Source organism: Lepidochelys kempii, chromosome 2, assembly GCF_965140285.1.
Source record: "Lepidochelys kempii isolate rLepKem1 chromosome 2, rLepKem1.hap1, whole genome shotgun sequence".
NCBI lineage: Eukaryota > Metazoa > Chordata > Testudines > Cheloniidae > Lepidochelys > Lepidochelys kempii.
Window position 1 is genome coordinate 52608105 of NC_136381.1, and position 27991 is coordinate 52636095.

The window sequence follows — 27991 nt, forward strand, 5'->3', positions numbered from 1 at the left end:
CTGCAGGGAAAGTCCTGCTTAGCCCCTACAGCTCTGGGAAGGAGCATGCTCAGTGCAGATGGGCTCTTCAGAGAATTTATCTGCCAAATTCTATAACAAGTTTTTGCTGAGCATGTGAAAACCGAGATTTTTCAGAAATTTATAAATTGGTCAAATTTGAATAGTTTTTTTCCTGGGAACAGCAAAAGGCACATCCTTGGCACAAATACCATCCCATCTCAAGCACATGCCAAACCATGGAGGCACCAGAGTTTCTCCCCAGTGAAATGGTTGTGTAACTTCTTTTAACATGAAGGAGAAAAAAAAAATATTTTTCCCTAATCTCATGCTCAGAAATAGCAGAACCATTTTTGCTGAAACTTTCCCCAAAAGTCCAGGCAGACATACGGTAGAGGAAATTTCAGTCTGAATGGTTAAATCTGGCAAAGTTCTAAGCAGCTGTGAAAAGAGGGTCTTATCATTGGAAGTGATAGGCAACCTTAAGAACTGGCAACACTATCAGCTCTGCCTATAATACAGTGAGAGAGCTAAATAAACATGACAGTATCAGTAACCATGTTGCCAGCTCTCATGATTGCAATATGCGGTGTTTTTTCTTAAAAGCCCCAGACACTGGAGTCCTGTAAATGACATTGCACCCCATATTCTTCATAGTGATATTATTATGATATTATAGCCTAATTATGATGTATTTTATTCAAGATGGTTCATGTAAGGTGTCATTCGAAAAGTTATGATTTGCTGCATATGATTATCCTATTTGGATGCATGTATCATTTTTTATCTGCAGTTATGAATACCGACTATGCATCTGTACTTCAAATGTAGTTGCAACTAGGTAACGCCCACTTGACAAGATGCTTCCAGCCTAGACAGCTGATTGGGCCTATTCAGGGCAATGAGCCATTAGGGAAAACAACAGGCCTTAGGAGAAGCTTATCTCCCAACTACTGAGCCTTCCTGAGAACCCTACAGATAGCCTGTAAGTAATGGCTGCTATAACTCTACAAGGACATGTAACCAGGCCACATGATGCTGGACTCCAGCTTGGGATGTCAGTATTTTTCCACAAACCAGTCTGGGAACCAAGTTTTGAAACAAAGGGTTCCCGCCATATGCTAAAGCTATATAAGGCAGGGAGTGACATCATCTGTTGTTCTTCACTCCCCACATAAGAGGACTCCGGGAAACACCTGAGGAACAAAGACTGAACTGGGGGAAGTGCTGGACCCAGGCTAATGGGATTTCATGGCTGCAGACAACCCTAAAGACTCAAAAACCAGGAGGCAAATGAAAAGACCCCCAACAGGTTTTTAAACTGTCATGAGTTTAAAGCCAAAGCTGTGATTTTGGGGTTTCCAATTATTTTTTCCACTTGGGGCTGGCAATACTGCAGTAGCCTCATCAGGCTGCCAAGCTTTACCTAGTTTACTACATAGCTTCCCCACTCAAAGACAACCACAGATGGAAAAGCATAAAACTGTATGATGTAGGAGTTTGGATACTCCTTTGGTGGCTGATTTTCTCCACAATCTTCCTATTTCTAATTTTCTTATTAATTCTATTTTACTGTCCCATCTGATCAATTGCATCCCCAGTTAAAGGGGAACAATAATATTTTTTTCTGCCTCAATCCATCCCAGCAGCTACCTACACCCTTCAAAAATCCTACGGCCCTTTAGATCGAGTAAACTGAGCCCCCAGTGGCCAGTGTAATGCAGCACCAGCCCTCTCTGCAGAAAGGAGTCTGCGCTGGTAAATGGTTTCTATAGCAGCAGCAAGGCTGGCAAACAGGGCTGGGCACAGACAGCAAGAGTTTCCAACCTCCCAAGGCATTTAGGCTGTTATTCTTCTGCGCTGTTCCTTCTTCTGAACAATACATGTAGGAGATGCAGCCTGGTAAGTCCTGAAGCCCAGCAATGCTGTCTGCTTGTGTGTGAATGACCAGTGTGCTGTCAGTGCTGGGGGGAACTGGGAGAGGACTGCCCTTGGGACTAGATTGTAATGAAGATCCTGCTCTGATGGAGGCAAGTTGCAAAGGAGACCAGCGGGTCATTTTACTTTATTTTGAGACAAAAATGAGCTGTGGCATAGAATAAAAATGCTTCCAACTGAATCAGACCTGAAGCCCCAGACAGCTAGAATCTATATTATTAGTAAAGAAGCAGGACAGACAGTGTGGGGAAAGGGAGGAAGGAGGAATGACAATAATTACCTATGTTTATATTGCACCTTTCATCTGGAAGGATCCCAAAGCACTTTATTGACTGATGGCCCAATTCATCAGTGACATTCATCCTGCACAACCCAAATTCAGCCCTGAGGATCAAATCCTGAAATCCTTCCCCACGCAGGGAATTTTGACCCAGTATGGACTACGGACAGCTGTAACTTGCCCTTAAATTAATTAATTCAACACGTGGATCACTCAACCTAAGGCTGCCATCTGTCCTGTTATTTCCAACATTATATTGATTTCCTCAGGGAGATTCCATGCGTCAGCAGCAGTATTTGGGGGACCAGCTCTGGAATCAGTTCTGAAGCTTGAAAAACATAATCCTGTGGGAAAATTGGGTTGTGATATGCTAAAACAAAATCCATGTCACCCCATTGAGTGGCAGGATTTTACTTCATTGGACAAACTTCCAAAAGTGGAAACTCAAGCATGACTACTTAACATTTCACTTTCCTATGCATGTGAATTGGAGTGTGCATTAGAAATATTTAGGCTGCTTGATTTTTAGGATATTTTCATCTCTAAATGCAAATTGATATACAAAGCCACCTCACACTGTATCTCTTTTTTTAATAAAATATGTGAATTTCATGCAAAACATTTAGTGCTTGGTATTAATCACAATTAAAGATAATCTTATTTCTGAACATCTGTGAGAGAGAGACAATAGAGTGAGTCAAAACTGCCATCGAAGTAAAAAAAGAGTTTAGAAACCTAAAGATGTATGTTATTTTAATATAACACAGCATAGTCAAATATAAGACCAAAAAACCCCACAGGGCGAGGAGAGAGAATGTTAGCCCAATTCTGCTCACTTTGTTTATGTGCATAATCCTATCACGATATTGAAATCGGTAGAATTAGACCCATAAACAAGGTGAGCAGAATTTAACACTTCAAGATGCATCTAAACATTAGGAAAGTTGAAAGTGTGCATCAGACCTTTGAATTTTAAAGATCATGTCAATTAAGTATCCGCATCAATGATGTATTCCTAGTGTGTGCTTAACTGAGTGTACTGTGTCATTTCTAATTCCAGAAAAGTCAAAGAAATTCTATGCTTCAAAAATGACTCACACACGCAACCTGGCACCTAGTTTCAAGTGAGTAGAACAGCAGTATAACTTCCCTTAGGGATTTCTGTGACTTTGTTTCAAAAAGATATTTAGCACTGTATTATAGTCTGACTCTATATGCACATTACCTACTGCTGGAGCCCAATTGACTCTTTACTTGTATAGATTTGTCAGACCATTTGCTTACTATAAAGCTACTAGCAACTCTTCCCCCCAAATTAAACTACCTTTTAAAATTGCTTTCCTGGTATATGTGAAGATTAGAATCCTCTTGGTGTTCCTTGTTTAACAGAAAAGTTATTATTTGTATAGTCTCAAAAGTGTGCTAAGTGCCTTGTAGTGTAGACAAATGTCACAGAGTCCTTGTCTCAAAGAACTTATAGTCTAAGACAATGTACAGGAGAAGGAGGTGGTATACAAATTAGGAAACAAGTTACAGACTTAGAGTTTGATTTTTTGCAACATGCTGAACACTCTGGCCCTGATTTAACAAGGCATTTAAGCATATGCTTAATTTTAAATATGATTAATTCCAGTTGATTCAGTAGGACTATTCACTTGCTTAAGTGCTTTGCTGGATCGGGGCCAGAGTAAGGATGTTAAGCTTTTTTTCCCTCCCTCCTTATTTTTCTAAGGCCAGGTCTACACTATAAACTTACATTGGTATAACTATGTCACTCAGGGGTGTGAAAAATACACACCTCCCGAGTAATGCAGTTATACCAACCTAACCCCCAATGTAGACAGCACTATGCTGGCAGGAGAGCTTCTTCCATGCAATAGTTACTGCCTCTCACGGAGGTGGATTAACTATGCCGACAGGAAAAGCTCCTCCCATTGGAGTAGTAGCATCTTCATTGAAGTGCTACAGCGGTGCCTCTGCAGTGTTTTTGTAGACCTGCCTGGCCTAAGCCTCCTTGATGGAAGAGAATAGGTGAGATAAGGCTCATGGAAGAAATGTTTTGGGGTTTTTTAAGATGAGAGTGGGGGGTAGGACTTTTAAATATGCTGAAGGGAAAGTCAATGGGAGTTTGGTTCTTAAGGGTATGTCTACACTTGCAGAGTTTTTGGACTACAAGTTTCACCAGTGATAGGGAACCGGGGAAAATAAAGCGCTGGTTTGTGTACTCACTTAATTCCTTAGGTGTCAGAGAGTGTTTACATTAGCAGCACTTCGCAGGGCTCTAGGGCAGCCATCCCACAGAGCTGCTCTCTCCAGTCTGAAAATGGGTCTTGTGGGAAGGGAGGGGGGTGATCGCAGGACATCCTGGGTGCCTGCACAGCCTCCTCTCCCCAGACACTGAAAAGCTCCAGTAGCTCAGCATTGCTCCAAGTAGGGGATCGGGAGCAGGAATTGTCACCTGGCCAGATAAGTAAGCACTTGCCAAGAAAACACAAAGGGGAGTTTCAAAGTTCCCAGGGCTTTACAGGGGGAGGAGTGGATGTCTGTTTACCTGGCATCAGAGCAGCAGAGCTGCTGGCTAGAGTGCTCACCGAGGCACTAAGAAAAGGAGTACTTGTGGCACCTTAGAGACTAACAAATTTATTGAGCATAAGTTTTCGTGAGCTACAGCTCACTTTATCGGATACATGCAGTGGAAAATACAGTGGGGAGATTTTATATACACAGAGAACCTGAAACAATGGGTGTTATATATACTCTGTAACGAGAGTGATCAGGTAAGGTGAGCTATTACCAGCAGGAGAGAAAAGAAAAAAAACTTTTGTAGTGATAATCAAGGTGGGCTATTTCCAGCAGTTGACAAAAACGTGTGAGGAACAGTAGGTGGGGGGAGGGGAAATAAACATGGGGGAATAGTTTTACTTTGTGTAATGACACATCCACTCCCAGTCTCTATTCAAGCCTAATGTAATGGTGTCCAGTTTGCAAATTAATTCCAATTCAGCAGTCTCTCATTGGAGTCTGTTTTTGAAGTTTTTTTTGTTGAAGAATTGCAACTATTAGGTCTGTAATCGAGTGACCAGAGAGATTGAAGTGTTCTCCAACTGGTTTTTGAATGTTATAATTCCTGACGTCTGATTTGTGTCCATTTATTCTTTTATGTAGAGATTGTCTGGTTTGGCCAATGTACATGGCAGAGGGGCATTGCTGGCACATATCACATTGGTATGTGCAGGTGAACGAGCCTCTGATAGTGTGGCTGATGTGATTAGGCCCTATGATGGTGTCCCCTGAATAGATATGTGGACACAGTTGGCCACGGGCTTTGTTGCAAGGATAGGTTCCTAGGTTAGTGGTTCTGTTGTGTGGTGTGTGGTTGCTGGTGAGTATTTGCTTCAGGCTGGGGGGCTGTCTGTAAGCAAGGACTGGCCTGTCTCCCAAGGTCTGAGAGAGTGATGGGTCATCCTTCAGGATAGGTTGTAGATCCTTGATGGTGTGTTGGAGAGGTTTTAGTTGGGGGCTGAAGGTGATGGCTAGTGACGTTCTGTTATTTTCTTTGTTGGGCCTGTCCTGTAGTAGGTGACTTCTGGGTACTCTTCTGGCTCTGTCAATCTGTTTCTTCACTTCAGCAGGTGGGTACTGTAGTTGTAAGAACGCTTGATAGAGATCATGTAGGTGTTTGTCTCTGTCTGAGGTTGGAGCAAATGCGGTTGTATCGTAGAGCTTGGCTGTAGACAATGGATCTTGTGGCGTGGTCTGGATGAAAGCTGGAGGCATGTAGGTAAGTATAGCGGTCAGTAGGTTTCCGGTATAGGGTGGTGTTTATGTGACCATCGCTTATTAGCACCGTAGTGTCCAGGAAGTGGATCTCTTGTGTGGACTGGTCCAGGCTGAGGTTGATGGTGGGATGGAAATTGTTGAAATCATGGTGGAATTCCTCAAGGCCTTCTTTTCCATGGGTCCAGACGATGAAGATGTCATCAGTGTAGAGCAGGGGCGAGTAGAGTAGGGGCATTAGAGGACGAGAGCTGAGGAAGCATTGTTCTAAGTCAGCCATAAAAATGTTGGCATACTGTGGGGCCATGCAGGTATCCATAGCAGTGCCACTGATTTGAAGGTATACATTGTCCCCAAATGTGAAATAGTTATGGGTGAGGACAAAGTAACAAAGTTCAGCCACCAGGTTTGCCATGACATTATCAGGGATACTGTTCCTGATGGCTTGTAGTCCATCTTTGTGTGGAATGTTGGTGTAGAGAGCTTCTACATCCATAGTGGCTAGGATGGTGTTTTCAGGAAGATCACCGATGGATTGTAGTTTCCTCAAGAAGTCAGTGGTGTCTCAAAGATAACTAGGAGTGCTGGTAGTGTAGGGCCTGAGGAGAGAGTCTACATAGCCAGAAAATCCTGCTGTCAGGGTGCCAATGGCTGAGATGATGGGGCGTCCAGGATTTCCAGGTTTATGGATCTTGGGTAGCAGATAGAATACCCCTGCTCGGGGCTCTAGGGGTGTGTCCGTGCGGATTTGTTCCTGAGCTTTTTCACAGAGTTTCTTGAGCAGATGGTGTAGTTTCTTTTGGTAACCCTTTGTGGGATCAGAGGGTAATAGCTTGTAGAAAGTGGTGTTGGAGAGCTGCCTAGCAGCCTCTTGTTCATATTCCAACCTGTTCATGATGATGACAGCACCTCCTTTGTCAGCCCTTTTGATGATGATGTCAGAGTTGTTTCTGAGGCTGTGAATGGCATTGTGTTCTGCATGGCTGAGGTTATGGGGCAAGTGATGCTGCTTTTCCACAATTTCAGCCCGTGGATGTTGACGGAAGCACTCTATGTAGAAGTCCAGTCTGTTGTTTTGACCTTCAGGAGGAGTCCACCCAGAATCCTTCTTTTTGTAGTGTTGGTAGGAAGGTCTCTGTGGGTTAGTATGCTGTTCAGAGGTGTGTTGGAAATATTCCTTGAGTGGGAGACATCAAAAAGAGGATTCTAGGTCACCACAGAACTATATACTATATACCTAGGCACTATGGGATATCCTCAGGAGGCTAAAAGCTGTGTAAACACAAAGAACGTGTCTTCACTTGCACATCACCACAGAAGCATCACCAATAAGAGCTGTACGCCTCTTATGGATGTGGTTTTCTTTTTGCAGTGAAACTTCTGAGTTTCACCGCATAAAGTCATTGTTAAGTGTAGACTTTCCCATGGTTTTTGTGCAAAAAAGGGACTTTTTCCACTTGAAATGGCAAGTGTAGACATGTCCTAACTCTCTTAGGCCTTGTCTACACTGCCACTTTACAGCGCTGAAACTTTCTCGCTCAGGTGTGTGTTTTTTCACAGCTCTGAGTGAGAAAGTTTCAGCCCTGTAAAGTGGCAGTGTAGACAGTGCACCAGTGCTGGTAGCTACTCCCCTCGTGGGGGTGGTTTTTTTACAGTGCTGTTTTTTTACAATGCTCCTAGCACTGTTTTACAGTGCTCCCAGTGCTGGTGCCGTGACTACACAGCCCGGCAGCGCTTTAACATTGATAGTGAAGACATACCCTTAGACGCTTTTGAAAAACTCCATCTTCGCTCAGAATGAGATTTCCAGCCATATTTTTCTCCTTTACGCCCTATGACTGGAAAGGTCTTAATGGGCCATTTCACCTTGAATGGTCCCTTGATATGAATATGCGTTAACTCCTTATGCTAAACAATCGGTTTTAACCTTGTATTTAGCTGTGATGCTCTGAGTACGTTTCCCAGACCTGAACAAGAGCTCTGTGCAAGCTAGAAAGTTTGTCTCTCTCACCAACAGAAGTTGGTCCAATAAAACAGTGGTTTTCAAACTTTTTAGGCTGCATACCCCTTTCCAAATAATGTAGTCTACCACATACCCCCAGCTGAGATAGTCATAATATACCTATGATTAGATTGCCAGGTCTTACTAAATAAAGTGCCTTGTCTGTCATTGCAGGATTTTTCTCACGTACCCCCTGATGAGACCTTGTGTACCCCTAGAGGTACACGTACCCCAGTTTGAAAACCACTGAAATAAAAGATATTACCTCACCCACCTGGTCTCTTTAATTTCCAGCCATAGGAAATCCAGTAGAAGAAAGCGTAGGAGAGGAAGGCATATGTCATGCAGCAGAGTCATAAGGAAAATGATATTGCATTGTGAGCACTGATGATGTGTTTGTCTACAGATGTGTGAGAGACTCCGCAGGGGTACCCAGGGTTGTGAGGCGTTTATGGTTTTGAAATTAATCACTTCTCCCCATAGCCTACAATCACAAAACTAGAATTTTTCTTTTTAAGGAAGCTTGAAATTCACTGTTTCCGGGTAACTTGAATTACTATAGTTAACATTGCTAACACCTTTCCACGCCTTAAAAGGGGGATGAAAGAGAAGAGCTTCATTTGAAGGCCTCAGATTTCACTTTTGTATCACTTTACCATACTTCAGAGCAGCAGAAATGTTTCCGTGATTTAAAATCCAAGGGAAATAGTGTTTCTTTAAGCTAATCCATTCTCTGTGGTGTTTTCAGCCCAGCCCACCCATCAGAAAATTGTGATAGGGTATAAATACTAAAACTGGCTAGAAACAATAGAGATGGATTTGTTCCTTTTCAGTGTCTAACATAAGCATAATGACGAATGTTTTTTAATATTCTTTCATTTTTAATAATACAGTGGAATTAACAAAATGAGCCAGGAATATTTTTAATGCTCTATTGGACTACTTCACTCTCTCCACTGGAGAAACATGCAAGAGGGGGCCTTAGAAGCTCTGGCAGAACCTTCTGTTGAATATCCCCTCACAAGGAAGGAGTTTAGGCCCTGTGAAGTGTGGGGGAGCCATGTACACAAAGCCTTCCCACTACTCTGCAGCACTCTAGTCTCTCCCACCCCTTGCTAGCCTAGCTCTGCTAGGAACTTTTACACTCTTCCACACCTGCAGCTGCATGTTTGTATCCCCTTCACTCAGAGGACTGGAGCCTAGGGCCCTCAGCTATTTAGCAAATAAAGTTTTAGGGCCAGATTATGGAGGCTTCAGGGCCATAAAGGAGCCACAACTGTCCTGTGGAGAATTTCCCTATGTTGGCAGCTATGCAGGGCTGTCATAAATGGCCCCCCTGTTGCAGTGTAAGGAGTATGCAGGGGTGTGTCTGCATAGTGCTGAATGTTACAGGGATTTCCGGGCTGCTTCACAGCCCTGCTGTAAATAAGAGCAGCTCAGGAGCTGCTAAAACACATGCTCATACCTATCCCAGCCCCCACAGCAGCCCAGAATCCAAGAGGAAGGAGGGTACGAAAGATACATGAAGTCACCTTCCTCCAGTCCCCCCCAAGGCTCTGCTTGTAGTGCTATTGTGCAGCTGTAAAGTGGTGGCTCGTTGTTCAAGCTGCAAATGTGGCGGCTGGACAGACACAGGGGCCATCAATAAGTGTGAAATGGTAGGTGGAGAAGTCCCAAGGGGTTGAGAGACAGCTGCCAGAACAACCCTTGTGGGCGAGGGCAAGAAGATGAGACCAGAGTGGAGTGATTCAGAAGAATGAGCACAGCTGAGAGAACACCCTGTCCTGGAGGTCACAATTTGCAAATAGCATTGAATACTTAGCACAGCATTCAAACTATTAACGCCAGATGTGGCACATGACTCTGTCATAGCTTTTGAAAGGCATGAAATAAGAGACCTACAAAAATCAAGCAGAGGAAGCAGCTTAACATATATCATGGATTTTATTTTCTTCAAACCAACCCCTCCCTCCTCCCATCTATGTCATTGATTTGTTGAGCTCCTGCTGTCTGCAAACTGCCATCTGAGAAGTGTGGGAACTCCAGGTTGCTGAAGGATGGAGATAAACTTGAATTGGCCCTTATGACTACACTGTGATTAGACACCCTTGACTGGCCCGTGCCTGCTGACTCAGGCTCACAGGGCTCGAGCTCTCAGAGCTGTTTAATTGTGGTGAAGATGTCCAAGGCTCTAGTCCCTGCCGAGGTGGGAGCCCAATCAGTCGGCAAAGGCTAGCCACAAGTTTTTAATTACAGCGTAGACATATCCTAAGAGGAAACACCATCCTCAGCCTGAGGCAGAGGTGAATGGCCTGCATGCTGGTTTCAATCAGCTCTTGAATTTGGATAGTGGAGGAAGGGGGAGTTTTAATTTTTGTTTTTAAACCTAAGGTGGGAAAATGTTTGTTTGAAAATAAATCAGTAAAGATGGATCTCAGAAGTACATGTTCGATTTATGCTATAAATATTGAAGTGTCATAAAAAAGTCAAAAAGTTAACTAAGGCTGGAAGTTGCAGTCAGTATAGAACCTGAAGCTCTGATATATATATATATGTTAAAGTCAGAACTAAAGGCAGAAAATATGGACTTTCATACAGATCCCATCACAAGTTTTTCTGTCCCAACCACTGCAAACTTATGTATTAAGGATAAGATAAAATAGACTATGGCTTTGCTGAAACCAAAAGGTAAGATCTGTTTCATCTAGTGGCTCAAGAATTATTAAAAAACTAAACCACAACAAAACATAGGCACAAAGGAGTTTTTGACATTGATTGTATTGCCATCTGAAGGCCCATTACTTGGTAAGAGGAACCAGTAGCACAAAAGCAGAAGATTAGACACCTCATCTTCCTCCTCTTTTTTGTAACAGGTTTATTTGCCAGCTTCCATAAATGAGACAGTTACTTTCATAGGGGCTAAGGTTGATTTTCAAAGGAGCAGTGACAAACAGATGCCACTGTGGGTATAACCTCTAGAGCAGTGGTGGGCAACCTGCAGCCCACAAGCGGCGGCCACTTCCCGCAGCTCCCAGTGGCTGAGAATGGCGAACTGCGGGGAGCCATGCCTGCGGATGGTCAATGTAAACAAACTGTCTTGCAGCCCGCCAGCAGATTACCCTGACCGGCTGCATGTGGGCCGCAGGTTGCCTACCCCTGCTCTAGAGTATATTGGAATATGCTTTGTAAAAAAACCCTTACCTTTGCTTTTCTTTCTCTCTCTGCAGACAAATGGACACGCTGAGTTCAATTGAGGCAGAGTACATAAAGAATCTGCAGAAAGAAGTCTACCTACTGGAACTTGAGACATCATTTCTATATCCTTTAAAAAAAACAAATCTTTATTATTTAAAAAGCTATTTATTTTTCCTGACAGAATACCATATTGCACCTGATAAAGAATTACAGAATGTTGCAGCATTCACTTGGGGAACTGTACTTAATTCTCCTGCTAGAAAAAAACATAGTTGAATCATTTCATTTACTGTAGGACATGAAAAGGATTCCTTTTGTGTGGGGCTCCATGGGTGATTCTTCCTTGTTTGGAATGTGTGTGCGAATCCCCTTATTTGGGAGGATACATTTGATCCCTGCAGGTCTCATGGGTATGCTCTTATCTTAGTTTGAGAATAGACTGAATTCTATAGGGAAAGGACTTTCTCACCACTGGGGATGGAATACAGCAGAAACCATGACAACCTCTGTGTCAGATTGAACTTTTGTCTTGGATACGAAGTTCAGTTGCCTGTTTGGAAACTATGGCTTGGTCTACACTACAAAGTTAGGTTGATGCAAGGCAGCTTACATTGACCTAGCTGTGCATGTCTCTACACTTAAATTGATCTCCCACCGCTGGAAGCTCGCGGTTATGCCAACATAGTAACACCACCACCCCAAGCAGCGTAGAGCCATAGTCGATGTACTTAAGTGAATAGAGTGCCTCTTTAGACACTGCATTACTTATGTCAGCCCACACTGTCCTCCAGCAGCTATCCCACAATGCTCCTGTGAACTCCACTGCCCAGGGGTCACAGAGAGTGGAAGGCCCTCCCCTCCCCCCAGTTTTAAAGCCCTACAAACTTTTAAAATTCCTTTTCCTGGTTGCCTGGCAGGGTGAGCCCATCTAGCAGCTCTCCATTGTTGAGTGCAACTGGCCAGCTGATCAAGTCAGCAACACGCTCCAGACACACTCCTGCATGAAGTAAACAGGAGATATTGGATCTCCTGGGCCTATGGGGAGAAGAGTCTGTGCAGGCACAGCTATGAACCAGCTGTAGAAATGCTGACAAGACATGTCTGAGCAGATTGCTCAGGGGATGCAGGAGAAGGGGTATGACAGGGACCAGCAGCAGTGCCAAATGAAAGCCGAGGACCTGTGGCAGGCATACTCGAAGGCCAGGGAGACCAACAATCGATCCACTGCTGAGCCATAGGTGTGCCACTTTTACAAAGAGCTGCATGTCAGGTAGTCTGCAATCCTGTGCCAAAAGTTTCTAGGGAGGGCTGCCTTATTTCTTCCTCCACAGTAGGATACTTTCCCACACCACTCAGCAGTTACTTCAGCAGGCACCATTGCAGTACACAGATAAGCAGCATATGGGCATGGGTGGCAGGTGAACCCCTGCTTTGGGGAGGCTAGCCTGCAAGCCCCGCCCCTTCCACCCAAGACCCCGCCCCCCCACTGGAGCCCCGAACTCCCCCAAAAGGAAAAGCCCTGAGGGCCCCCCCTCCGACCGGAGGAGCCCACACCTGCTGGCCCCAGCGACAGGCCGGCCCCAGCACTGGGCCGAGCTACCGCCCACTCCCCTCCTGAGCCCCAGGCCAGCCCCAGTGCTGGGCCGAGCCACCTGCCCCTCCACCCCCCGAGTGCCGGGCCAAGCCACCGCCCTCTCCCCCCCCGACCCCGAGCGTCGGGCTGTCCCCAGCAGTGGGCCGAACTGCTGGTCCCACCCGAGCGCCGGGCCGGCCCCAGCACCTCCAGAGTCGGGCCGGCCCCAGCGCCGAGCTGAGCTGGCAGCCTTCCCGAGCGCCAGTTCCTCCCACCTCCCCCCTTCAAGCTGCCGGCCCCAGCACCCGGCCAAGCCTCCTCAGTCAGCCGGCTGCTGGCTCGCTGCATTGGGGAAGGGGTGGGGCCCAGTTGTCTGGCGGCAGGTCAGCGGCAGCGCCCTGGCCTATTATACTGGCTGCCCATGCACATAAGCCTGGGCGGCTCGAGACACCAACAGCAGCTGTGCTCTCTCTGCTTCTGTTACCCTCGGGACTGAGATGTCAGCTAAAATCCCCACTTCCTGTGGAAAAGGGTGCCACTATTCAGTCCCATTGCCCTGTGCTACTAGAATCATGCAACTGAGAACTTCCCTTTTCATTTCCCCAACCTCTGAAAGGCCACGCTCATCATGGCGGGTGCTGTGGCACCATGCACAAGCAATCCAGAGCAGAAGTAAGAAGGTAGTGCTGTTGAGCTGGTTGCTGTACAGCTTCATGAGTCAGGGGAGCAAGGGGTAGGCTGGGTCCCCCAGGGTTACTATTAGCATTTCCCAGGGGTGAAAGTAATATTAAACACTTACCGGTATGGGGGCATGGCTCCAGGCCCCCAGAAGGGGCAGGACCTCAGGCAGAAGGGGAGGGGCTGGGGGTCAGTCCCCCAGCCAGCCCATCCGCGCTGCCTGGCCCATGCCGCCCGGGGCTCCAGTAGCGATTTAAAGGGCCCAGGGCGCCAGCCACTGCCACAGTAGCAGCAATGGCAGCCAGGAGCCCCGGGCCCTTTTAAATCGCCGGCCCTGGGGCAGCTGCTCCTTTTGTCCGCCCCCTCTCCCTCTTCTCCCCCCCGGCATCAGCAGCCCGGAGGGGAGCAAAAGGGGCAGCGCTTTAACGTTGGCTGCGTACAGACTAGTACTGGCTTCTTACCGGTATGCCGTATCGGCCTACTTTCACCCCTGGCATTTCCACATTTCCAATGGTAATCTGCCAATTGGGAAAGAAAGTCCTTGCTTGTACCCATCATGCATTGCCAAAAGTTCCCAAAGGACTGTGCACTGGGGACAGTGGTGAGTTGCACAGTGGGATGCCTACACATCTGATCTGCATGCATCCGATGAAGTGAGCTGTACCTCACGAAAGCTTATGCTCAAGTAAATTTGTTAGTCTCTAAGGTGCCACCAGTACTCCTTTTCTTTATTCTGATTGTAGTAATTTTAGCAACAAAATGAGAAAACCACCACTGCTCCCAGTTACCAAATGAATGTTGGAAATAATAAAACTGTATTAGTCTGATCTTTTGCCCATTTGAGCAAATTGTTCCTTAACCATACATTGTAAACAAGAGAGCAGGTTAAAAAGGCTACCAGTATTCAACCAAAAATCAGCACTCAAGCGGAAAAAGTGTTGCAGAAGATGAAGGTAGTTTTCTAATGTTGTCTAGATTTCTTTAACTCCCACTCAGTAAATCTCTTTTTTAAATACAACCCGAATGCAGCACACTAATCTGCTTCTTCATTCCTGCTGGCCTCTTGCTTTCTCAAGCTCTCCCCCCATTTCCTTTTAAATGTACATTCCCTAGCTAGCTCACACACACACACACCCTCACACACAACCAGTTTGACCAGGCAGTAGAGTCACCTCAAGTCACACATCTTACATCTCTCCAGCTTAACAGGCCTTATTTACTCTGGAACTGTTAGTAGTTATTGCTCCTACAGTTCTGGTTACAAAAGTTCTAGTCTATAAAGAATTTGAAAATAAAGATACTCACCAGTGCGCACACACTGAATATCCTCTCCCTTGGACCAAACACTAGGAAAATTCACTCCCTCCTCGCCTCTGAAGTGCAAAGGGGAAAAATTTAGGGACTGTCCATAAATTACGTACCACATTTTTTGGTGATTTTTCAAGACCAATCCACCCTTTGGAATACTTTGTAACACTGAAACAAACATGCAGAATTAAGGGCTCACCTACCTCCTTACATGTTACATAATTCCTGGACAGCCCCTTATAGCAACTCACTCCATGAAGAAACCTTGTTACAGCATGGTTCCATTTTGCTGTGCAAATGGGCCCCTAACTATGTTTTGACAATGGCTCTGACTTGTGCAATGCTTTGGCATGATTCAGGAATGAAACCGAGAGGTCTTGTTTATACTACAAAATGGAAGCGTGTTGTTACCAGTCAGGGGACAATCTTCTATATTGACTCTGAAGGCTGTAATATTCAAGATGCTGTATAGGACATCCACAGAGAACAGAAAAGGGGGTGGAATCAGGAGCCATGTAATGATGAGTATGGCCTACATGTGCTACTCACACAAGAGCTGTATCAACTACAGCTAAAAACCTAGCATCAACTAGCACCTAAACAGCTGTAACTTGGGTACATTAGTCCCTATATCTTCATCAGTGGCATTTAAATAGGGGCAGACATTTCCTGAGCACCTAAGGAGTGGCTTTTGTTCTTGTCTTCATATGCAGATATATAAAGGACCCGTGCAGGATTCAGGAACTTGCTGAAAAATACCTATGCCCAGATCCTCTGTCACTGTGGTACCTGAGCTAGGGTTGCCAGGCATCTGGTTTTTGACCGGAACACCAGCTCGAAAAGGCACACTGGCCGCTCCAGTCGGCAGCGCAGTGGGGGGAGGGGCTAAAGCAGACTCCCTGCCTGTCCTGGCTCCACGCGGCTCCCAGAAGCAGCTGCTGGGTCCCTGTGGCCCCTAGGTTCATGGGCGGCCAGGGAAGCTCTGCGCACTTCCCCCACCCCCGGTGACAACTCTGCAGCTCCCATTGGCTGGGAACCGTGACCAATGGGAACTGCGGGGGCAGCACCTGCAGACGCAATGGCAGCACGCAGAGCCTCCCTGGCTGCCCATACGCCTAGGGGCGCAGGGACCTGATGGCCACTTCCTGGGAGCCGTGGGAAGTGCCAGGACCCCGCACCCCCTCCCGCGCCCCAACCCCCTGCCCCAACCCAGAGTCCCTTTCCACACCCAAACTTCCTCCTGGAGCCTGCACCCCCCACATACCCTAACCCCCTGCCCCAGCCCTAAGCCCCTTCCTGCACCCCAAAGTCCCTCATCCCCAGCCCACTCCCACAGCCGGAACCATCATCCCCTCCCTCACTCCAATGCCCTGCCCCAGCCCAGAGCTCCTGCCTGCACCCCAAAGACCTCATTGCTGGCCCCACCCCAGAGCCCACACCCCCAGCCAGAGCCCAGACCCCCTCCCACACTCCGAACCCCTCAGCCCCAATCTGGAGCCCTCTCTTGCACCCTAAGCCCCTCATCCCCAGCCCCACACCAGAGCCCACACCCCAAGCTGGAGCCCACACCCCTCCCGCACTGCAAACCACTCATACCCAGCCCAGAGCCCTCTCCTGCACCCCAAACCTCTCAGCCCCACCCCAGAGACCATACCCCCAGGCGGAGCCCGAATCCCCACCCCCTACCCCAGCCCAGAGCCCTCTTCTACACCCTGAGCCCTTCATTTCTGGCCCCACCTGTAGCCCAGATCTCCAGGCCAGAGCCCATAACCCCCACCCCCCGCACCCCAACCCAGATCCCTCTCCCACATCCCATGCCCCTCATCCCTGGCCTTATCCCAGAGCCCACACTCCCAGCCGGAGCCCTCATCCCCCCAACCCCCTGCCCCAGCCTGGTGAAAGTGAGTGAGGGTGAGGGAGAGCAAGCGATGGACGGAGGAGGGATGGAGTGAGCAGGGTCTCGGGGCAGAGGTGTTTGATTTTGTGCGATCAGAACGTTGGCAACCGCTATGTTCCCGCTCAACAGCCTAGTGTCTTTTGTCAGCTGTTGGCTGTGTGTGTGTGTGTGTGTTTTTTCTCTCTGCATGCTGCATTAGCTCTGGCCAGATAGCAGACTTTGATGGAACTGCCCAAGAAGACCGGAGTCGGGTCAGAGGCAAAGGCACTTGGCCAGGTTTATTACCTACAAAGCACGGTATTAGTCCCCTATACATGCTACAAGTACACTCAATACATGTTTCAGAGTAGCAGCCGTGTTAGTCTGTATTCGCAAAAAGAAAAGGAGGGAGTCTACATAGCCAGACAATCCTGCTGTCAGGGTGCCAATGCCTGAGATAATGGGGCGTCCAGGATTTCCAGGTTTATGGATCTTGGGTAGCAGATAGAATACCCCAGTTCAGAGTTCCAGGGGTGTGTCTGTGCGGATTTGTTCTTTGTGCTTTTTCAGGGATTTTCTTGAGCAAATGCTGTAGTTTCTTTTGGTAATCCTCAGTGGGATCAGAGGATAATGGCTTGTAGAAAGCGGTGTTAGAGAGCTGCCTAGCAGCCTCTTGTTCATATTCCTACCTATTCATGATGACAACAGCACCTCCTTTGTCAGCCTTTTTGATTATGATGTCACTGCTGTGGGTACCCGCATGGCCCCACAGTATGCCAACATTTTTACGGCTGACTTAGAACAATGCTTCCTCAGCTCTTGTCCCCTAATGCCCCTACTCTATTTGTGCTACATTGATGACATCTTCATCATCTGGACCCATGGAAAAGAAGCCCTTGAGGAATTCTACCATGATTTCAACAATTTCCATCCCACCATCAACCTCAGCCTGGACCAGTCCACACAAGAGATCCACTTCCTGGACGCTACGGTGCTAATAAGCGATGGTCACATAAACACCACCCTATACCGGAAACCTTACTGACCGCTATTCCTACCTACATGCCTCCAGCTTTCATCCAGACCACGCCACACGATCCATTGTTTATAGCCAAACTCTACGATACAACCGCATTTGCTCCAACCCCTCAGACAGAGACAAACACCTACACAATCTCTATCAAGCATTCTTACAACTACAATACCCACCTGCTGAAGTGAAGAAACAGATTGACAGAGCCAGAAGAGTACCCAGAAGTCACCTACTACAGGACAGGCCCAACAAAGAAAATAACAGAACGCCACTAGTCATCACCTTCAGCCCCCAACTAAAACCTCTCCAATGCACCATCAAGGATCTACAACCTATCCTGAAGGACGACCCATCACTCTCACAGATCTTGGGAGACAGGCCAGTCCTTGCTTACAGACAGCCCCCTAGCCTGAAGCAAATACTCACCAGCAACCACACACCACACAACAGAACCACTAACCCAGGAACCTATCCTTGCAACAAAGGCCGTTGCCAACTGTGTCCACATATCTATTCAGGGGACACCATCATAGGGCCTAATCACATCAGCCACACTATCAGAGGCTTGTTCACCTGCACATCTACCAATGTGATATATGCCGTCATGTGCCAGCAATGACCCTCTGCCATGTACATTGATCAAACTGGACAGTCTCTGCGTAAAAGAATAAATGGACACAAATCAGACGTCAAGAATTATAACATTAAAAAACCAGTTGGAGAACACTTCAATCTCTCTGGTCACTCGATTACAGACCTAAAAGTGACAATACTTCAACAAAAAAACTTCAAAAATAGACTCCAACGAGAGACTGCTGAATTGGAATTAATTTGCAAACTGGATACAATTAACTTAGGCATGAATAGAGACTGGGAGTGGATGGGTCATTACACAAAGTAAAACTATTTCCCCATGTTTATCCCCCCCGCCCCCACTCCTCACTGTTCCTCAGATGTTCTTGTCAACTGCTGGAAATGGCCCACCTTGATTATCACTACAAAGGGTTCTCCCCTCTCCCCCCCGCTCTCCTGCTGGTAATAGCTCACCTTACCTGATCGCTCTTGTTACAATGTGTATGGTAACACCCATTGTTTCATGTTCTCTGTGTATATAAATCTCCCCACTGTATTGTCCACTGAATGCATCCGATGAAGTGAGCTGTAGCTCAAGAAAGCTTATGCTCAAATAAATTTGTTAGTCTCTAAGGTGCCACAAGTACTCCTTTTCTTTTTACTCAATACATGTGTAACCCTTCTGCCGGTCAGAGTTGGCAGCAACAAAGGCAGGGTTCAGTATCTAGGGGTTCCGTTCCAATAACACAATGCAAAACCGGCTCGAGCCCCGACCCAGTGACCTGGGACAAATATATACCACCACCCCTGGTGTGCCTCTAAGAGGCAATACTTCCCCTCTAGCAAGCACAGAGTCTGAGTGTAGCAAAAGCCTTTTAATAACAGAGAGAAACAATGTGGCATTATGTTGGGGAAACACCACCAACAGGATTCATAACACAACCCATGAGCAAAACCCACCCCAAGCAAATTGGGTCATGTCCTTTCCCTTTGGTTCTTGAGTCCAGCAACTCAAAAGTCCCCCAAAGTCCCAACAACCCCAAAGTCCATCAACCCAAAAGTCTCTGTCTCTGTCCTTGGTGAGTCCAGAGTCCAAAAGTTCATCTACAGAGTTTTAACACCCCCCCCACCCCGCGCAGCCTGTGGGGAAATGGGGGTGGGGGTAAAGGGGCACCTTACATGCTCCAATGGCCAACTGCCCCGCCTCTCCATGGGTTTCTGCTACAGCCTTCACCACCAGCTGCTCCACTCCGCCAGCCAGCCCGCGAGCCGCTCACCCATATAGCTTCAGGTCCCCTACTACTTAACACAGTACTCAGTGATTTCAGCTCACAGCAGAGGAGCCCGAGTGCTGGCGCACCAAGGGCCCAAAGTGAATTCAGCTCTGCAATCTGTAACCAGACTCCTAATAGAATCAAAATTAGCTCTGCTATTACACAGTGAAGAAAGATTTAGTTGGGGATTTGTCACCCTCACTGACTTTCACCAGGCTGGGGCAGGGGGTTCGGGTGCAGGAGGGGATTAGGGCTCTAGCTGGGAGTGTGGGCTCTGGGATAAGGCCAGGGATGAGGGATTTGGGATGCAGGAGAGGGCTCTGGGCTGGGGCAGATTTAGTTGGGGATTGGTCCTGCTTTGAGCAGGGGGTTGGATTAGATAATCTCCTGAGGTCCCTTCCAACCCTTATATTCTATGAAAAGAGAAGGTGCAGTGGGCATTTAAGGCCCTTAGAAAGGACCCACACCACAAGGTACAAACATCTGTCCCCAGCCTCTTTCTATTCACTGAGTTTTGGAACCCATGTTCCTTGCCTAGCGAGTGCTACTTAGTTGATGGCAAGTCCCTCCAGCATAACAAAAAGCCAAGTAGAGTTCCACTGTCCTTGATTCACATAATTGGGAAAATAACACTTTATTCTTCCTGCCCCAATAACAGAGAAACTGTGGATCCCACAGCAGCCAAAGTGACCACCTCGGCGGGGTGGGTGTGCCTATGCAAATGAGATCAGCCCCTGAAGTTCTTTTCCACAACCCGCCACAACTCACCACCAGATGTCAGTAGAGCTCATCCTGACTGCTTACACACGTATGCCCATGAGAATGGACTTTCTGCTCCCCCTCAGCCAGAGAGAGACACACCCTCTGTGACCCCTCTTTTATAGACTGATACAAGCAAGTTACATATTGCCCCTGATGTGGTTAGTTATCACCCTTTACCCTGTACACTTTAGTTCACTCAAAACATCACTATCCATCTTACTATCATCCTGACCTTATCTTTAGGACAGGTCAGTGTGTCCCTGTATCACCTTCTGGGAGTGTGTTTATACCATAACTTGGTATTGGGGTGTTCTGGCACAATCCTCCTGGAATGTGTGTACACAAATGTCCTGTGCCTTCCCCACTCTGAACTCTAGGGTACAGATGTGAGGACCTGCATGAAAGACCCCATAAACTTATTCTTACCAGCTTAGGTTAAACGCTGCCACCACCAAAGTGTTACACAAAGAACAGGGGAAGTGCCCACTTGGAAATGTCTCCCCCTAAACTATCCCCCCAAGCACTACACCCCTTTCCTGGGGAAGACTTGATAAAAATCCTCACCAATTTGCATAGGTGAACACAGACCCAAACCCTTGGATCTTAAGAACAATGAAAAAGCAATCAGGTTCTTAAAAGAGAATTTTAATTAAAGAAAAATTAAAAGAATCACCTCTGTAAAATCAGGATGGTAAATACCTTCCAGGGTAATCAGATTCAAAACACAGAGAATCCCTCTAGACAAAACCTTAAGTACAAAAAACACAAAAACAGGAATATACATTCCATTCAGCACAACTTATTTTATCAGCCATTTAAACAAAACAGAATCTAACGCATCTCTAACTAGATTGCATACTAACGCTTTACAGGAGTTCTGACCTGCATTCCTGCTCTGGTCCTAGCAAAAACCATCACACAGACAGAGAGAACCCTTTTTTCCTCCAACTTTGAAAGTATCTTGTCTCCTCATTGGTCATTTTGGTCAGGTGCCAGCGAAGTTATCTTAGCTTCTTAACCCTTTACAGGTGAAAGGGTTTTTCCTCTGGCCAGGAGGGATTTAAAGGTGTTTACCCTTCCCTTTATATTTATGACAGCCTAGCATTCTTAGGAGTGTTTATGTTGTTGCAATACCAGCCCTGTTCTTGCCAAGTTCAGTGAATTTGCAAGTAGGCATGTTTTGTAACAGGGCCAGACTTTTTCTCATAGCCTGACTCCTGCTAACTTTGTTTTATATCAGCAGGGGCTGTGACTGTGGTTCAGGCCTTAGGCTTTACAGCAGGCCTCTTATACCAGGCCCTATGTCTCAGGCTCTCTCTTTCTACTACAATGTCCTCTCTGCCAATGAAATCTTTCCAGTGAATTTTTTAACCATGCCCCTGTCCACACTGAATCTAAAGGTTGATCCCATCTATGACATTCTGGGGTGCAATCCAGACCAGTGAGGAGCTGTGTCATCTCTGCCGTGCAACCTGGGGTGCCTCACAATGCTTTGCTGCTGTAGCTCCCAATCTGGGTTCCTCACAAACAGCCTACCAGCATGCAGGTCATACCCTGAGTGTCCGTGTATAGCCACAGTCCTGATCCAACAGCTCTGACCCCAGCTACTGTCAGCAAACACCAGTCTCACTCTGGCTTTCAGCAGCCTTGATTACTACCTGCAAGGTGACCCCAAAACACACCCTGAGTCCTGGATTTCCCCCCAAAAAATGTGTGGTTTGCACTGTCCAGCCCACTCCTAGATAGTCTAGCTATATTAGGTGTATTGCTCCTCTTAGGGGATTAACATACAACAGACTGCTACCTTAAATTAAGTTACCCAAACAATTGACAAGACTGGATTAGTTTAAATTAAAGAATAAAACAGGTTTATTTCATAGAATTGTATGGCTGGAAGGGACCTCGAGAGGTCACCTAGGCCAGTCCCTTGCACTCATGGCAGGACTAAATATTATCCAGACCATCCTTGACAGGTGTTAGTCTATCCTGCTCTTAAAAATCTCCAGTGATGGAGATTCCACAACCTCCTTAGGCAATTTATTCTAGTGCTCAACCACCCTGACAGTTAGGAAGTAGGGCTGTTGATTAATCGCAGTTAACTCAGGTGATTACCTCAAAAAAATTAATCGTGATTAATCACTGTTTTAATCGCATGGTTAAACAAATCATTGAAATATATTAAATATTTTGGATGTTTTTCTACATTTTCATATATATCTTGTATTCTGTGTTGTAATTGAAATCAAAGTATATTTTGATTACAAATATTTGCACTGTAAAAATGATAAACAGAAGAAATAGTATTTTTCAATTCATCTCATACAAGTACTGTAGTGCAATCTCTTTGTCCTGAAAGTGCAACTGACAAATGTAGATTATTATTTTTTATATAACTGCACTCAAAAACAAAACAATGTAAAACTTCAGAGCCTACAAGTCCACTCAGTCCTACTTCTTGTTCAGCCAATCGCTAAGACAAACAAATTCGTTTACATTTACAGGAGATAATGCTGTCCTCTTTTTATTTACAATGTCACCAGAAAGTGAGAACAGGCATTTGCATGGCACTTTTGTAGCCAGCATTGCAAGGTATTTACATGCCAGATAGGCTAAACGTTCATATGCCCCTTCATGCTTTTGCCACCATTCCAGAGCACATGCTTCCATGCTGATGAGGCTTGTTAAAAAAAATAATGCATTAATTAAATTTGTGACTGAACTCTTTGGGGTAGAATTGTACATCCCATGCTTGGTTTTACCTGCATTTTGCCATATATTTCATATTATGGCAGTCTCAGATGACCCAGCACATGTTGTTGTTCATTTTAAGAACACTTTCTCTGCAGATTTGACAAAACGCAAGGAAAGTAACAATATGAGATTTGTAAAGATAACTAGAGCACTCAACCCAAGATTTAAGAATCTGAAGTGCCTTCCAAAATCTGAGAAGAACGAGGTAGGGAGCATGCTTTCAGAAGTCTTAAAAGAGCAACGCTCTGATGCAGAAACTACAGAACCCAAACCACCAAAAAAGAAAATCAACCTTCCGCTGGTGGCATCTGACTCAGATGATGAAAATGAACATGCATCGGTCTGCATTGCTTTGGATGGTTTTCAAGCAGAACCCATCATCAGCATGGGTGCATGTCCCCTGGAAAGGTGGTTGAAGCATGAAGGGACATATGAATCTTTAGCACATCTGGCACGTAAATATCTTGTGAGGCCGGCTGCAACAGGGCCATGAGAACACCTGTTCTCACTTTCAGGTGACATTGTAAACAAGAAATGGGCAGCATTATCTCCTGCAAATCTAAACAAACTTGTTTGTCTGAGCCATTGGCTGAACAAGGACGACGACTGAGTGGACCTGCAATTTTACGTTGTTCTATTTTTTTGTACATAATTCTATATTTGTAAGTTCAGCTTCCATGATAACGAGATTGCACTACAGTACTTGCATTAGGTCAGTTGAAAAATACTATTTCTTTTGTATTTTTATAGTGCAAATACTTGTAAGCAAAAATAAATATAAAGTGAGCACTGTACACTTTGTATTCTGTGTTGTAACTGAAATCAATATATTTGGAAATGTAGAAAACATCCAAAAATATTTAAATAAATGGTATTCTATTATTAACAGTGCGATTAATCAAGATTAATTTTTTTAATCGCTTGACAGCCCTACTAGGAAGTTTCTCCTAAAGTACAACCTAAACTGGCCTTGCTGCAATTGAAGCCAATTGCTTCTTGTCCTATCCTCAGAGGTTAACAAGAGTAATTTACCTCCTTCCCTCTTGTAACAACCTTTTATGTACTTGAAAACTTATGTCCCCTCTCAGTCTTCTCTTCTTCAGACTAAACAAACCCATTTTTTCCATCTTCCCTCATAGTTCATGTTTTCTAGACCTTCACTCATTTTTGTTGCTCTTTTCTGGACTTTCTCTAATTTGTCCACATCTTTCCTGAAATGTGGCACCCAGAACTGGACACAATATTCCAACTGAGACCTGATCAGTGCAGAGTAGAGTGGAAGAATTACTTCTCGTGTCTTGCTTAAAAGATACATCCCAGAATGATGTTCGCTTTTTTTGCAACAGTGTTTTGACTCATATTTAGCTTGTGATCCACTCTGACCCCCAGACCCCTTTCCACAGTACTCCTTCCTAGGCAGACATTTTCCATTTTGTATGTGTGCAACTGATTGTTCCTTCCTAAGTGGAGTACTTTGCATTTGTCCTTATTGAATTTCATTTACTTCATTTACTATTTACTTCAGATCATTTCTCCAGTCATCCAGATCTTTTTGAATTTAAATACTATCCTCCAAAGCATTTGTAAACCTTCCTAGCTTGATATCAGCCACAAATTTTGTAAGTGTACTCTCTATGCCATTATCTAAATCATTGATGAAGATACTGAACAGAACCAGACCCAGAACTGATCTCTGCAGTATGTCACTCAATATACCCTTCCAGCTTGATTGTGAACCACTGATAACCACTCTCTGGGAACAGTTTTCCAACCAGTTTTGCACCCACTTTATAGTAGCTCCATCTAGATTGTATTTCCCTAGTTTGTTTATGAGAAGATCACATGAGACAGTATCAAAAGCCTTCCTAAAGTCAAGATATACCACATCTATTGCTTTCCCACTATCCACAAGGCTTGTTACCCTGTCAAAGAAAGTATTAGGTTGGTTTGACGTGATTTGTTCTTGACGAATCCATTCTGACTGCTACTTATCACTTTATTATCTTCTAGGTGTTTGGAAATTGATTGCTTAATTATTTGCTCCATTATCTTTCCAGGCACTGAAATTAAGCTGACTGGTCTGTAATTCCCCAGGTTGTCCTTTTACCCCTTTTTACAGATGGGCACTATATTTTCCCTATTCCAGTTCTCTGGAATCTCTCTGTGATGGGTTCGGTCACAGAGACCCCCTTGGGACTGTCACCAGATGTACTGAAACTACCTCTGAGCCAGTTTTCCCTGCCAGCTTGGGACTCCAGAACCCTGTCGTGTTGAGCCAGACACGCAAGCCAGCTGTAGCACAGACCCAGGGTCTGAACCATGTCCTCAAAGCTGCAGGCTTTAACTGAAAAACACTCAGCAGGTATTCCTGTCTCCAGCACCCAGACACCCAGCTCCCAATGGGATCCAAACCCCAAATAAATCCATTTTACTCTGTATAAAGTTTATACAGGGTAAACTCATAAGCTGATAGAACTCATAAGGTGAACCTATAACACTGATAGAGAGATATGAGCAGCTGTTTGCTCCCTCAGGTATTAATCACTTACTCTGGGTTAATTATAAACAAAAGTGATTTTATTAAGTATAAAAAGTAGGATTTAAGTGGTTTCAAATAATAACAGACAGAACAAAGTAAGTCACCAAGTAAAATAAAGCAAAAACATGCAAGTCTAAGCCTAATACATTAAGAAACTGAATACAGGTAAATCTCATCCTCAGAGATGTTCCAATAAGCTTCTTTCACAGATGAGACTCCTTCTTAGTCTGGGCCCAATCCTTTCCCCTGTTTCAGTTCTTGTTAGTTCCAGCTCATGTGGTAACTAGGGGATTTCTCATGACTGCAGCCCCCTTTGTTCTGTTCCACTCCCTTTAATAGCTTTGGCACAAGGTGGGAATCCTTTGTCTCTCTCTAGGTTCCCACCGTTGCTTCTAAATGGAAAAGCACCACGTTAAAGATGGATTCCAATTCAGGTGACATGATCACATGTCCTCTGACACTTCATTACCCACTTGCTGGCACACACGTATACAGGAAATCTTACAAGTAAACAGAGCCATTTACAACCATTTGTCCTGGTTAATGGGGGCCATCAAGATTCCAAACCACCATTAATGGCCTACACTTTGCATAATTACAATAGGACCTCAGAGTTATATTTCATATTCCTAGTTTCAGATACAAGAATGATACATTCAGACAAATAGAATGACCACACTCAGATTATAAGCTTTGTAATGATACCTTACAAGAGACCTTTTGCATAAAGCATATTTCAGTTACATCATATTCACACTTATATTTTTATAAAAATATGGAGTGCAAAATCACACTCTCCCATCTTCCATGACTTTTCAAAGATAATCGCTAATGGCTCAGCTATCTCCTCAGTCAGCTCCACGAGTATTCTAGGATGTATTCATCAGGCCCTGCTGACTTGAAGACCTCTAACTTGTCTAAGTAATTTTTAACTTCTTTCCCTATTTTAGGATCTGATCCTACCTCATTTTCACTGGCATTCACTCTGTAAGATGTCCAATCGCTACTAACCTTTTTGGTGAAAACAAACAAAAAAAAGTCATTTCCACATTTTCTGTTATTGTTTTTCTCCCCTCATCGAGTAATGGACCTACCTGTCCTTGGTCTTCCTCTTCATAGAATCATAGACTTTAAGGTCAGAAGGGACCATTATGATCATCTAGTCTGACCTCCTGCACAATGCAGGCCACAGAATCTTACCCACCCACTCCTGTAAGAAACCCCTAATCTATGACTGAGCTATTGAAGTCCTCAGATCATGGTTTAAAGACTTCAAGATGCAGAGAATCTTCCAGCAAGTGACCCGTGTCCCACGCTGTAGAGGAAGGCGAAGAACCCTCAGGGCCTTTGCCAGTCTGCCCTGGAGGAAATTCCTTCCCAACTCCAAATATGGCAATCAGTTAAACCCTGAGCATGTGGGCAAGACTCACCAGCCAGACACCCAGGAAAGAATTATCTGTAGTAACTCAGATCCTACCCCATCTAACATCCCATCACAGACTATTTGGCATATTTACCACTAATAGTCAAAGATCAATTAATTGCCAAAATTAGGCTATCCCATCATACCATCCCCTCCATAAATGTATCGCGCTTAGTCTTGAAGCCAGATATGTCTTTTGCCCCCACTGCTTCCCTTGGAAGGCTGTTCCAGAACTTCACTCCTCTGATAGTTAGAAATCTTCGTCTAATTTCAAGCCTAAACTTCCTGATGGCCAGTTTATATCCATTTGTTCTTGTGTCCACATTGGTCCTGAGCTTAAATAATTCCTCTCCCTCCCTGGTATTTATCCCTCTGATATATTTATAGAGAACAATCATATCTCCCCTCAACCTTCTTTTGGTTAGGCTAAATAAGCCAAGCTTTTTGAATCATAGAATCATAGAATATCAGGGTTGGAAGGGACCTCAGGAGGTCATCTAGTCCAACCCCCTACTCAAAGCAGGACCAATCCCCAATTAAATCATCCCAGCCAGGGCTTTGTCAAGCCTGACCTTAAAAACTTCTAAGGAAGGAGATTCTACCACCTCCCTAGGTAAGGCATTCCAGTGTTTCACCACCCTCCTAGTGAAAAAGTTTTTCCTAATATCCAACCTAAACCTCCCCCACTGCAACTTGAGACCATTACTCCTTGTCCTGTCCTCTTCTACCACTGAGAATAGTCTAGAACCATCCTCTCTGGAACCACCTCTCAGGTAATTGAAAGCAGCTATCAAATCCCCCCTCATTCTTCTCTTCTGCAGACTAAACAATACCAGTTCCCTCAGCCTCTCCTCATAAGTCATGTGTTCCAGACCCCTAATCATTTTTGTTGCCCTTCGCTGGACTCTCTCCAAGTTATCCACATCCTTCTTGTAGTGTGGGGCCCAAAACTGGACACAGTACTCCAGATGAGGCCTCACCAATGTCGAATGGAGGGGGACAATCACGTTCC

At 45.3% G+C, this 27991-nt stretch overlaps 1 protein-coding gene across 4 annotated transcripts in view; it reads left to right on the forward strand.

Annotated features, from left to right (window-relative positions):
* Nucleotides 1–1793: 1793 nt before the first annotated feature.
* Nucleotides 1794–27991, forward strand: part of LOC140906575 (uncharacterized) — a 56341-nt gene continuing 30143 nt past the window's right edge. For 3 of the 4 annotated variants that reach the window (XR_012157155.2, XM_073330742.2, XM_073330743.2), the window contains exons 1-4: nucleotides 1794–1899; nucleotides 3276–3339; nucleotides 11222–11311; nucleotides 14315–14393. Coding sequence is in view for 3 of the 4 variants with exons in the window: in XM_073330742.2 (XP_073186843.1) it covers nucleotides 1890–1899; nucleotides 3276–3339; nucleotides 11222–11311; nucleotides 14315–14393 (243 nt within the window). In the remaining variant the exon portion in view is untranslated. The remainder of the gene's footprint in view (nucleotides 1900–3275; nucleotides 3340–11221; nucleotides 11312–14314; nucleotides 14394–27991) is intronic. The other variant, XM_073330744.2, reaches the window with a different exon arrangement.